The 14,273-nt window shown below is 37.3% G+C and overlaps 1 protein-coding gene across 1 annotated transcript in view; it reads left to right on the forward strand.

The window, feature by feature from the left end:
- Positions 1 to 637: 637 nt before the first annotated feature.
- SYNPO2 (synaptopodin 2) overlaps positions 638 to 14,273 on the forward strand; it is a 72,151-nt gene continuing 58,515 nt past the window's right edge. Inside the window, exon 1 of the mRNA XM_082051475.1 lies at positions 638 to 811. Within this exon, the coding sequence (XP_081907601.1) occupies positions 683 to 811 (129 nt within the window). The 5' untranslated portion in view covers positions 638 to 682. The remainder of the gene's footprint in view (positions 812 to 14,273) is intronic.

Consider the following 14,273-nt stretch of genomic DNA (forward strand, 5'->3'; position numbering starts at 1 on the left):
GGTTCAGGTCATTACTAAATAATACTGCACACTGAACTGTATTAAGACTAGAGAGGACCAGCAAAAGAAGCAATTCCAAGGCAGGGAAATTATAAAACTTTTTTACTTTTTTTTTTTTTTTAACCTACAGAGCTGCAAAAAGTGCATGTGGGGTAGAGAAGAACATTGTAAACTTAGCTTTCAATCTAAGTGTTATCAGTTATTTGGAGGATGCACACGATCTTTCACTTGAGATTCTGCTTTCTTCTTTGTTTGAAGTATGAATGCAAGAAATGGGTAAATTAGAGTTTAAAACGTCTGGCACCATTTACTAAAGTAAACTTACGTCCTAAATTATCACTGGGAATTGCACACTTCTTTTTGCTGTTGTTTTGATTTAGCTGTCATGAAAGTCATGTTTAAATACAACCTTTTCTGCCTCATGGCTGAGTCTCTTTGTGTGCATTTCCTCAACGTTACTTACTTTACTTTGAAGGTGGGCTGAGCGTAGGAATCTGACGAAAGAGTGGGCTGTGCCCTTGATCCGAGGGAGCTTACATTCTTCTGAATGACTACATTTGCTAGTGCAGTACACAGCAGCGGCAACAGTGTGGTGCTCTGCGTCTCCAGCTCTGCCTGGCAGACAAACCTCAACCTCTCCGAACATCTGCAAGACAAATTTTTCATGTTCTTCTGTCAGTGAATGCTGCCTAACTGCACCAGGAAAATGGGCACAGGGGATTATCTCTGCATTGCTATGAGTGGAGGGGCGCCTTGGGGCTTTAGATTGCAAGGTGGCAAGGAGCAAAAGCAGCCTTTGCAAATCGCCAAGGTAGGATCACGAGAGAAAGATGTTATCGGTGTTGAAGAGAATAGTTTGTTTAAATATATACTGCTTCCAGTGAAATGCTTGGTGTGGATCTTACAGTGATGCTTGTTTGAATTTGCTAATATGTTTTGCAGGGATTCTACAGGTGCTACTTATGTTTGTTTGAATAAAAAGGAATGATTACTTTTTTTGGTAGCTTACAAGTATTGCAAACATTTTCTTGAATGTTAAAGGTTTGAAACTGTGAAATTATGTGTGCCTTTCAGCTCCTGTTTGATTCGCTGCATGTTTTTGAATGCACTCGCCATGTGGCAAAACTGAGTCTCATATTATGAACACTGTTTCAGTTGTCTATTTATGATACCTTTTCTACTTTAGGCATAGAATAAATACAGCCGTATCATGAGAAAATGTTCCTACTATTTTGGGAATCCTGGAAAGCATTACACTGAGTTATCTCTGGTTTTGGAAAGTTATCCAGTCTTAGAAGCAGCTTTAATAGATGCCAAACATTCCCCTTTATATTTCATGAGCAACACTGAAAATTACAGAACACTTCATAAAATATCTGAATGTATAAAATGAGAGCAAAAAAGAGAGCAGAAATTCAGAATAAACAAAAAATAAGTCTCTCAAGAACTGGTAACCCCAGGTTGCAAAAATAATAGTTTTTAAAGTAGTTTTGTTAAAAATCAGTGCTCACTCCATTGCAACAATGAAGATTTGTCATGGTTATTAAGGCTTATGTAACTGTATGGGGCTGCGTTCTGTTCTCCTAGACCAAAGGGACAAACTTTGTCCAGGGCTCCGAGTTCAGCAAAATACCACTGGCTGAAATGATACTGGAACTGATCATCATACAATGAATTCTGCCTTGCTCAATTAAGGGAGAGAGATTAAAACGTGTCTTATCAACCTTTAGTATCTTGGTAATCCAGTACATTGAGTATTAACTTTTTTGTACTTTGAGATAGTATTTTAGCTGAGTAGTTTAGCTATTTAAGCTCTAACTTTCTTAAGCTGTTGATAGATTTATTAATTAGTGAAATTTAATTTACTGGATCAGTTAACTTTTTCACAAAAAGCAGAAACAGTGAGTCTACCTCATTTTACAAAAGGAGGTTCTTTTAGTTCCTCTGTCAAGAAAAGAACATCTTTCACTATTCTTTTCAATGATTTTGAGCCCATAATATTAATAATATTCAGTAACAGAGCTATGATTTAGTGAGTATGTGTGTATTTTTTCTCATTACTGTGAAGTTTTTTGTTTGTTTTTATATTTTGCAAAACTTGAACATGTTTTTTTCCTACGGATAGGCAACTGTTGCTTTGCAAGTAAAGCCTCTGATAATAGATGACAGTGGAATCCTGCCATCTAGTGAAAACTTGTAGCTAGAACCTACAAAATTATAAGTAACGGTAAAAGGCAAGTAGCCTTGCTTATGTAAAACCAAAAGTACAAAGCATGGTAGTTTGAACACAAGATTCTGATTAAACTTTAGGTTTTTTGGATAAAAATGAGCTATACCTTTTTTTTTTCCCTCCTCCATATTCACACCCTAGACAGCAGCACCTAAGTCTAGGCTCTGTTCTATCACTAAAATTTGGTCTTTGAGACGTAGATACATAGTAATAGTTGTGCCTCATTTCTAATGGGAAAGCCACCATTAAAGCATAGATAAATTTAGAAAAATAATTATATATATTTTTAGAAAAAAAAGAAAAGGAGCATGAGTTTGTTTTCTTGCAAGTGAACCCAACCAAAAGGCCACGTAATACAATACTTCAGAATACCCTTTGTAAGAGTACATGCCTATCAGCATATATATGTGTTATAAGTGTGGTGAATTGGGTGTTTTATGAGTTCCAGATCATTCATTTATCCATGCTTATGAGTTAAGTCAGGATCAGTGAGATTTGAAAATTGACACTCGTACCCAGCTGAAAAGCTGAAATTCAGGGTTGACAGGCCACGGGTTCCTTTGGGACTCACCGTGTGCAGGCTCCGCTGTCCTCCCCAGGAAGGCCGGGCTCTCTGGGAGGTGCGCAGCCATGGGGCTCCAGCTCAGGCACCACCGCCAGGTTGAGGGCCAGCGAGGTGGGGGGTCTGCAGCTCCACCATCTGGGACCCTTTTTGGGGAGAGGTGATTTTTTTCAGCTTTTATTCTGTTATCCTTGAAAACTAAAACTAGGAACACACGAAAGAATAAAGAATTACCCAACTCGTGCAGCGTAATTTTCCTACTGGCTCCAAAATCCAAAGGTTGTGTTTCCTTAAACACAATAAAAAATTGTCTCAGCTTCTCCACTGGTGCATATTAGTGTAGCTTCGTGGAACCAGCGGGTCATTGCCAATTTACACTAACCGAGACTTTATCACAAGTGTGTATTTGTGCTGGTGGTGCCTCAGCTCGCAGGAGCTGGGAAAGCTGGGGAGGGGCTGCTGGTCTGGCTGCAAACACAGCCCGAGCACAGCGGAGGCACGAGGAGGGCAGGGGTTGTGGGACTGATCTAAAGGGGAGAGGGATGTGAAATGGAGGGAAGTGAGATAATACGTGAAAACAGGATATCAAAATTCCCAATTCACATTTATCTACCCTTTTGATAAAGGAAACATACTGTTTTTAAAGCCAATGAAATAAGTTACTGCAGTTCACTGCCCAAAGCAACTTTTACCAGTTTGGTTTATGCCTTTTAAAATATTGTTTTATTACATTTATAAATATAAATAAATCAATATACATAACACTCCCTCCATTGTCTGTTACCTACCTCTTAAAGCACATATGCAAGTAGCATTCCCACTAAAATCAATAAGAGTTTTGCCTGTAGTATAAAGTATTGTCTTCCATTATCATGCAACGTGTTAACAGACAAATAGTAATAAACCTTTTGCTTTCCCCAGAAATACCTCAGTATCTTTTCTCGCCAGCACGTAAAATAGGAAATTTGCATTGGCAAATAATTCTACAACCATTAAATTAGATTCGAGACATTTGAGTAATTTGTTAGATGTGAGATTGGAACAATTTGATTTTTTTAAGGTATCATAAAGTATAATTTTGTTTGTCCATTCTTAACACTTAGTCAAAACATGTACATTTTGAAAACATTTGTCTCAATTTCTGTAGAGGCATACAAACTGTTTAACACCCCTCTTCCTCCCAACCCTGGCTCCATATATCAGCTTACTTCGTTATGTCCACTAATGTTGTAAGTGCTCCGTGAAAATTTACTTCCAGTTAAAAAGAATTGTTTTAAATACTCTGTCAAATGGCATATTGTGCTAAGAAGGATACCTAGTAAACAAATGTTATTTTTTTTAAAAAAATGGTACTTGGGAGCATGAAGTGAAGGAACCAGCGGTTGTATCGGTCGTGCTGTGTTTGCCCCAGGACACTGAGCCATGTCAGTATTGCACTGTAGCTTTCCCAAAGCAGGAGACAGTTGGGAAATCTCAGTACAACACTGACCTTAGATGGCTAAGAATTCAAGATATATAAGAGCAAAGTGACACGTGAAGTACTTTCAGTTTCCACTGTGAGATGTATGAAAGAATGCTTTTTCTTATGAATATCACAGATTTTTTTTTTTTTTTTGTAAACTTCTTTGCCATTCTTAATTTAAAATATATTAAAACTGTATGTACGAAGTGATGCATGATTTTCTGGACTAGCATTTGAAAGGAAGTCCTGTGAGTTTTTAGACTAATACTTAATAACAGTTATGTTATATATAGCGAAGCTAGATCCTTTAAGAAGCATCTTTTTTTGCAACAAGTAATTTAAAGGAGTTGTCCTATAGATGATTTAGATTTATAATTCAATCATGATGTAACTCTATTAAATGACTTGGTTGCAATAGAGATTATTCTCAGCATATTTGTTGCCTACACCACACAGAAATTTGATGAGTTTATTGTTTGTGTCTGTCAAAGTCTTGCTAATTTAAATTTGGGAACTTAACTGAACGGTTCTAGTATTCGAGGGTGGTAAATTCCATTACGCAGAACTCTAAGCACTTCAAAGGAAATTCAGCCCTCGTTTTCCTATCGGTGTCCAAAAAGCAAAAATGAACAGATGCTTAGAAAAAATGAACAGATGTTTAGAAATCTGTGCAATCACTGTGTTGAGGGCCTTCATGCTTGAGACATGGGGGGAACTAATGTTAATGAGACCAGGTGCCCCACTTGTTACTGAATTCAGATCCTGTCAGTTCCAGAGGTACTCTGGTTTGTATGCAGTTTGTACAGAGATATTTCTACATCCATACCCCTCAGCAAGAAATAAATCTTCAAAGGGGATCATGTTGTTCTATTTTATATCTGAGAACTTACATCCCGATCTTTCCCTGATTCATCAGTGGCAGAACAACACAGCATCTTCTTTAAGTGCTGACAGATTTTATGTACTTTTTTGGCAACTTTTTTACAATTAAATTTTTAGAAAAATAAAATAGTAACGTTTCCCTTACTTTGATTTCTACTATGTCAGTTTTCCAGTGTGTAACTACAATTATGATGCCTATCCTCTAAAATGCCAAGTTATTTGAAATAATTTAATGGATTTTTTGAAACTCTTACCAATGTGATTTTGCACTCTGACAATTTTTGCTTTACAAAAGCAAAATTCCTTATTTCTACATTTTCTTATATCCAAACACACAAAATATCATGCATTTTTGCATTGTCTTGTAAATGATAACTGTCGTCTTAATTAAACCTGTGAAATACTTGGATAATTCAGGGTTCAAATCCAATGGCGTCAACTAGGCCTCATGCAAAACTTCTACCGTTTGTGACTGTTTTGCCGAATTCTGAAACAGACTTCTAGTGCTGCAAAAAATAGTAGTTTTACCTTTTGCTTAGTAATGGAATGTGACAACTGGCTCCCTGGTCCTTTTAGACTTGTGAACGTGTCCATCAAAACTCTCCGATTTCAATTCAAGTCTCAGTTTCATCATTTTGGATTCACAGGAACCTGAAACTGAAAGTGAAACTCAAAGACTTGGGAACAACTTGAACCAAGAGTGTAAAAAGCTGATGTCTGAATGTGATTACTTAGTACTGGATGGATGTAGAGGTGGGCTCTGTTGTGGTAGTTGGATTTTCTCCCTGCATTTATCTGAAACATTTGACATATGCAGAACAACCCCAAGTGGCTTTCATCAAGTTGACCTTTACGCTTAGCGTAGTAGGAAAAAAAAAAGGGTAAGACATGTTAGCACAGGTATGCTTTTGGTCCTGAGGTAAGGCAAAGCATGCCACTGTCATATGTGTGAGAGGTATGTCAGCACACAATTGACCCATCCACAAAGTACAGGGTGTTTCAAAAAGATGGACCCAATTTGAAATCACTATAACTCTGCAACCACAAACCATCTTACCCCTTGAAAGGGCAGGGCTTAGAGTTTCAAATTATTATCACTTGATTACTCATTAAACTCTTTGTGAATATTTGTGTAATTGTAAGTTGTTGTCATCATGAAATACACTGCTTTGACATTGGGTCCATCTTTTTGAAACACCCTGTTCTTCATAGATCACAAAGTCACAGAATGTCAGGGATTGGAAGGGACCTCAAAGATCATCTAGTCCAATCCCCCTGCCAGAGATGTTGGGTTTAAGGAAACTTTTTGAAGTTCTTGTTGTTGCCTTACATTGTCACCATTGGCAAATGCTCAGACTTCCAGGCAGAAAACCTAGGTAAGTAAAAGCTGAGATTCTGGTCACTACATTCTAACTGAGACATGATAAATATAGCCATGTTACACCCCTGCTCCTAGCTCATTTCAGTGTGAAGTCACCCAGATGATTATAAACCATCAGTTGCTGAAGCAGTGTTTTTTTGCACCCCTGCTTGCCTCGGCACTGGTGGCCTACGAGCACCATCCTTGCAAGTTAGATGTAGGTAAGAGAATGTTCTGTGTTTCAGATCATCTCCAGATGGCATTAAAAGTCATCTTGGAGTTGGAGCTGGTGCTTTGGTGCCGTCTGTTTCTGAAAATATACTTGTTAATTCATAGTCAAGTAAGATCTTACTATACACTACTGCATTGGAAATGAAGATCACCCAGCATGCTGTGTAAAGGCTTGGTGCTGAGTTAACATGACCCTGCTGGTATTTCCTCATTTGTATCAATTGACATTTTCAACAGAATTTGAACACAACTTTATGATAATGTAGACAGAGCAAACCATGTTTAAAACATGCTAGCTGAACTTTGGCAGCAAAGGAGAAGAGTCTAGAGTTAATCTACATGATTTTAAACACAACTTGCCTTACTTGGACTGTATTTAAAGCTGTTTGTTTAAATTTGCTAGCTAATACATTTCCAAACATAGTTTGTTTTTGCAGCCTGGACAAAATCTTATTCTCAAACTCACTCTTCAGGCCATCTGACACAGCTGGTATTTGCTGATATTCAGAAAACCCTGTAGGGCATATTTACATGTTCTTTCACATAAGGAGTTACGTAGAAACTTGTGGAGGTTTTTTCTGTCTTTTCTGGAGAGGATTTTGACTCCATTACAGGCCTTGACCCTTTTTAATAGCATTTTTGCACATGTTTAGGTGACATAGTTCAGATTCTATTTAAGTAAATGACAAAACTTACATTGACAAACTAGGAAGAAGCAGAGCTTTATAGAGGTTAGGTTAATTTATTTTGCAAAACAAAGGAACAAATTAAGTTTCCCAAACCTGTCATTGCTCTTGAGAGACATAAAAATTACGAGGAAAAAATTTCATACAGCTTTACCAGCAAAGGTTTACATGTACTTCCAAAGGTTAGGGGTCTGTGTTTTCTAGTTTCAAACTTTTGCATTCCAGCTGTTGTGCCAGTGGAAATGTTTAGTACTGAAGTCCCATCTAGTTGTTTAAAATCTGCTGGCTGAACTGGCACATGACTGTATACCCTGTTTTGGATCTAAGGAGCTACATAACCAAGGCGGTTTTGGCATGCTTCCCACAGTATTTAGGCAAATACATGCACGCTTTGGGTACATGGTAGTATTCATTTGTACTTGTTTCCAATAGATACTTTTGCAACTCTCACGCTAGGAGAGCTTTCAATGGAATAGAATGAACAACATAATTCACACTGATTTAAACTAAACAAGCTAAAAAAAACCCCACAACAACCCAAACAGTGTGCTCCTACTAAATTACATGAGTTGCTTTGTATAGAGTTTCGCTTCATTTTTTAGGTTCTTTACTGGAAATATTTAAAATACACTGCACGACATTATTACATTTCATTGTTCTGTATTTTCTGCCATTGCAGTCTTATTGTGAATATGAATGTAATAGTAAGACTTTTGGCCAAGTTCACAGTAAAATATCACAACAGGAAATGTTGTTTACAAACCCTTTAGGATTGTGTTGGATTTTTTGAGAGGATACAGCTAGTAATTTATGCATATCATGGAAGGACTTTCTTCCAAATACAGAACTCAGTGTGCTTCATATTCACAGCAGAAATATTTAGAGCAGAAATTACTGTAAAGGACCATATTTCATGGGTTATATGCTCAGCACTCTATAAAATGAGACTGATTTGGAGAGATGGCTGCTGCTTTAAGAGGAACAATTCTGCGCACAGAATTAAATGTGGACAAAAATGATAACATTTAGATTGCAACCAGTACTTACAAGCACCGTTCATTGGCTGGAATGAAACTGGCAGTAAAAAACCCCCTGGATATCAGCTTGAAGGTTTTAAATTTCAGACCTAATGTACACAAGTTACACAGAGGATTCCTTTTCTGTAATTTTTCCCATCTGTCCCATTTCATTAGAATCTGTAGTCCATATTCAGATTGGATGTTAGGATGAGATGAGTGCACATTTAGACTGAAATACTTTAGCATGCACCAAAATTGAAGTGCTAAATTTTGGTTACCTGCCAATACAACATGGTGTTGAGCATGAGAGCCAAATATCTTCAAAACACGTCAGCACCTTGCTCTCAGTAGGGTGCTAAGAACAGTGAAGAACTGGCTGCTTTATTTGTTGCTGATGCAGAAGGTAAATTATAATGAAAACCAAGCTCTAAGCTCACCGGAGTCAATGGGCTCGGACCCTGAGCTCTCTATCATGTGCTGCAGTCCTGGGCACAGCACAGGATCTTCTTTTCCTGTTTAGCAGGGAAACACTGTCTACAAGGCTTATTTTTACTTCCACAAAACTGTATTTTGAGTCCTTTAAGATTCCTTCTTTGTTTGATATCTCCTTCCTACATCTGGGATGGGGCATCAAATGCATGGGTAACCTTTTGCTTCCATAGAGTTATGTCATCCTGGACTGTGTAGCTGTAGAATCGCTATTTTATAAACTTGTCTTTTTGTAACTGTATTTTAGAAATATGGTCCCATTTAGGAAGCTGGATGTTTTGGCTTTTTGTAAGACGCAATGGTGATGAGTCAAATCTATGAACAAAGTAGATAAGCTATGGTTTTCTGTATTGCTGGTTTCCTTTGATATGTTCTCTATACCATGAATGTGCCACTTATGGCATAAATTGCTACAATATCACATTTCAATAATGTTTCTAAAATAGTACTCTCTGCCTAATACAAGGCAGATCAGGAACTGTTTGTTGTCTGCAGGCAAAGGTGGCAAAGCTGAATGTTTGTTTTAAAAAACGAACAGTTGAAATTGCTGTAAAAGCTGCCTTAACTAAGGAGTTACATTTTTTCCCATGAACTCAATGGGAGCTTTGCCATTGACTTTAAAAGGCAAAGGATTGTTCCTTAGTATGTATAATATAGAGTAGTTATTTAATCAGAAGCAGATATCATGCATAAAAATCCTCATTGGGAAGGGTGTAGCAGATTTTGCTAGGGATTCACTTACCACAGTTTTCTGTATCTAGCAGAAGTCATTCCCTTCAAAGGAACAAAACCCCTTAGACTTCTGCATATTCCAGTAACACTGTTAAATAATGTAATTTCTTCTCAAGTTATTTGATAATTGTATATTAATTTCCAGGCTGTCTTGGAGTCTTCATATGCACAAAGATACTCACTTGAGTTGAAGACATTTCAGTTTGCATATTTGTAAGAAAGTGAAATGATTGCTAATAATAGGTACTAGACTGACATTAGTAGAAACTAGAGGCCATTTATTAAAAGACTGATACTGTATCAGCGTAAGCTAAGGAGAAAATTTAGACTGTGGACATATCTCGCAGTTGCAAATGTTTACTGGTCAAAAGGACTACTTGTAACTAACCTCTTGCTTGCTTCAACTGCAAACAGACAGGCTTGTCTTGGTTGCAATGAACAGGTATTTCTTAAACAATTTAGATACCAGAGCTTTGCTAACTCATCTCATTTTGTCTGAGAGCTCAGGGAACCCTCATGTGAGCAGCTCGTGTATCAGATTTGAAGTATAGAAACCTCCAGGTAGGTTAGGACAGGGAGAAGGAAAGAGAGAGGATGCCAAGCTGCCGTATGTGGCAACTTTTTCAGCAGGCACAGCCGTGGCTGGACAAGTCAGACAGTAACCCCTTGTGCTGCCATACCCACATTGGTGTAGATGTGTCGCCAACAGTTCAACTGACATCACTTTGGAAAGGCTCTAAGGGTCCTGCAAAAAACTGCTTTTCTTCCAGAAGGAAAGCATCTATGTGGAGAATTGTGCAACAGTAACTGTAATGGTTGTCTATACCTGTATAATATCAGGTGTTTCCAAGATTTACTGCAATCAAGGGGAATCACGTCATGAGTTTTATTAGTTTTACTCAACCACCACCACTGGTGCTCCTAAAGAGATCATCTCTCCATTTATCTCTCTAAATCCTTGTCTTCTCTGCCAGAAATTCTTGCTCTGCTTTCTCTTAACATTTTCTTAGTAGTACTTTTACTTAAATACACTAGTACAGCTACTTAAACATCACTTTCAGTCAATTCACCTAAAATTGTGGCCAAACAATGCCTCAGACTTGAAACCTTGTTATTTGGTTAGAATAGTGCCCATCACTTCCAGTGAACTTCCTTTGGACTGAAAGAAATACAGGAAACTTTCTGCTTTGCACGAACTCTCTCATCACAGAAATCTCTGAACTACAAGAGCTTAACAGATGTGGCTGGAATAGACCAATCAGCATTTTGTTTCACAAATTACATTTTCCTGTTTTGCAAAATATCACTTCAAAGACCAGCTGCCATAAGCTACTGATGTAATTACAGAGGATGCGTATGGAAGTAATCTGAAAAGGATAGTTTTATGTGTTATCATATACTCACAATGATCTTCCTGCACACTGAAACAATGCTTGCAGAATAAGCGTAAGACCTGCTTATGAAATTCTTCAAATTAGAAAAAAGCTATCATTAAGCATGGGTATTTTAAGCAAATTCTAATATATGATGGTATTTAATGCCTAAGACTCTTGCAGAGGAGCAGCTTCACAAAAAAAAAAAAAAAAACCCAAAGTTTCAGAATCATTTGGTTTCCAAAAAACTTGATACCTAGGCAATTAAAATGGTTTCACCTAAATTCTCAGTCAGTGAAATCAGCATATTATGTTGATCAATATAAAACGAGCCATTTGCAACTAGGAAGGTGTTGTTACAATAATACACAATAAAATTACATCATTGGTTTATGAAACAAAATGTTAAAGTGTTATCTTATGGTATCCATACTATCAGCCAAAGTTAGTCTCTAGATGCATTGTCTAGAGTCTGTATCTAGAAGAGGTCACTCATTAAACTGAACTGGAAATCACAATTAGAACACTCTTTCTTTCAAGCCCCCAAATTCCTTTGCTAAGTGAATTAACAGTGTGTCTTTATGTCCAGACTAAATAATCACCTTTTCATTATACTGACATATTATTGATTATCACTAGATGGTGCTCTTATTCACAATCCCCCAAATCATAGGTAAGTGAACGTAAAGACAATTACACTTTGGAGAAAGTTTGGCTGCCGGCTTCAATGTTTTCTTACTGAAGGTGCTAAGTATTGTTCAGCTCAGTACCTTACAGACCAAATAATTTCAAAGTGTAAAATTAATGACTTCAAGATAAATACGTATAATAAACACATCAAGAATAATGTAACATCAAATTAATCAAAAACCATAATATCAAATTATTCATTCCAAATCTGCCCTTCAATTCTACTTATTATTTCTTGCACACAAATATAATGTAATCCCCATAAGGAGGGCTCCATAAATTTGCACTAGAGTTTGATTTGTGGTTTCATAACACTATAATTAGGACACATTTTGATCTTTAAAAAAATAACTAAAAAGGAACACTTCAGAAGGCCTTAAGAAAGAAGCAGTTGTAATCCTTTAAAGAGAAAACAGAAGAATATTTCTGCACCCATTTTACACCATCTTATGAACACGTAGTGAAATAAAAAAGTACAAAGAACCCATTTTATCAAACATCAGTTCCTTTCAACCCAACCTGACAATAGCCAGAGCAGACAAGGCTGGGAGCCGCAGAAATGTAAGAAGTCTCCTAGGTCTGGTTTCCAATTTAAAACAAATTCTAAGCTATCTTAAAATGACTTTTTTTTTTTTTTAAAATCACTCATTATCCTGGTTTTTCTTTTTCTCCCCGCTTTCACTCATGACTTCAGTCCATAGTATTAGCTCTTCTAAAACCAGATTATTTTACCAATCTGATGAAGAATAGACTCCCATAAAGTACACCAAAACCAAATCCAACAATGCATCCTTGAACAGCTAGAGTGTTGGAAATTTACCCAAGTTTTGCATTATTAATTGAATAGTTTCAAATTAACTGATTAGTACAGGTGTGATTCGACACATTTTTCCATGACTGAATCTTTATTTGAAAGGCCCTGATTCAGCTCCTACATGTGCTACATTTTTAAGTAATTTCCAGATCACATGGGTAATTTTACCAAAAGATTTCTGAAATCATGGCACAATGTGACTACAAAAAGGATTTGACTTTAAAACCTCTTGTCATTCTACAAAAGCAAAAACTTCCCAAACTCTCAGAGTTATAGTTTTCTTTCTGTGTATTTACAGGAACAGTTAAAAACAATCCAGTGAATATAGTGAAATGACCATGAATGCCTCTTTTCTACACTGCCAAGAATAGTACAAAGGGTACAATAATCAAGCCTGAGGAGATAGTTTTCTTTGTGGCTCCTCATCTTTTGTAGCGTTACTACATGAACAAATGGGGCACTGAAATGCTTTGCCCGAGAACAATGGTGCCCAGCCCCGTACCAGCCTTCTGGGTCATTCCCTTGTTTGCTTCCAGGCCTGATTTGCATAAGAGGCCTGGAAAAATTGCAGAGACTCGGAATCAGCACAAATTGATATTGGGTACTAATTGACTCAGGCTAAAAATAAGGATTCATTGGCTTGTTCAAATTAGGTTTGAACTCAGGCCTTCTGCATTATCCAGCTCTGAAGAATTAAACCCTGGCATGGCTCATCAGCTGCTGCGTCCTGGGATAAAAATAGAAAGGCAGCAATGGCACCATGTTTTAGCACAATCTTAGCTGAAACTGAGAAGAGTGGGAAGGAACCCTTCCTCTTATGAAAAAACATCTTATTTTCAGGTATTCTAAGCAACAGCACGGCAATTGAGCTCACCTAAAATGAGAGCCAAACCAAATCTTTCCCCAAAACCTTTCCTGCTGGAGACCCAAACCTTTTTTTAAACACTGGAAAATACGTTTTGTTCCATGCACACAGCCTGATGGTCATACCTATAGGAGTTACATATTTCCTCAGTCCTATGCATTGCCTCTTGCCCCAAAACCTTCCTCTAATAGGTGTCCATCAGATCATTATGAGTACGCCTTCAAATGAGACTTGTGCTGTCTGGCATCAGCAGTTCCCAATGAGCCTGGTATTTTTAGCAATCCACAGATTGTGGGACTGAGTTTAATATCTGAATATATTTGGTTTGCATGTGGTCAAAATACTGTGTGAATAGGTTTCTTTGTGATTGCCAGTTCCTTTAATATTGTAAGGCTCTTGTATATCTTTCCTCTTGCTGGGAGAGGAAACGATATGCTACAAAGTCCTCTCTGTTTTTATAGTTTCGTAGTATTATGGAAAGCAGTGCTCTCCATTAGGGATTCACATAATCTCATGTTATACCTGTATGTCACTTAAAGCAAAACTTAAACATTGGCCCAAGCGAGTTTAGTTTCATTTAAAAGCTCGCTTAAACATTTTTGATTTGTCTAGTTTTATATTTGTAAGATAACTCTCAGGCCAGACCATATTTACATATGCTCAAGTTTCATTTTGGCTATTTCACTTGGCTCCCTTAGGCCTTATGTACCTCTAGTTTCTCCATCATTTTAACACAATTACTTACAATCTAAACCAGTATTTAAAATACAGATCCTGCCATAACTGCAATTGACTAGTCAGAAGTGTATCTGTATGACTGCTTTGCTTGGACTGAGCACAGACCTAAGGTGTATTTAAGGCCTCTCAGCCACAGGCCC

The sequence above is a fragment of the Streptopelia decaocto genome, assembly GCF_964273445.1.
Source record: "Streptopelia decaocto genome assembly, chromosome: 4".
Taxonomy (NCBI): Eukaryota; Metazoa; Chordata; class Aves; order Columbiformes; family Columbidae; genus Streptopelia; species Streptopelia decaocto.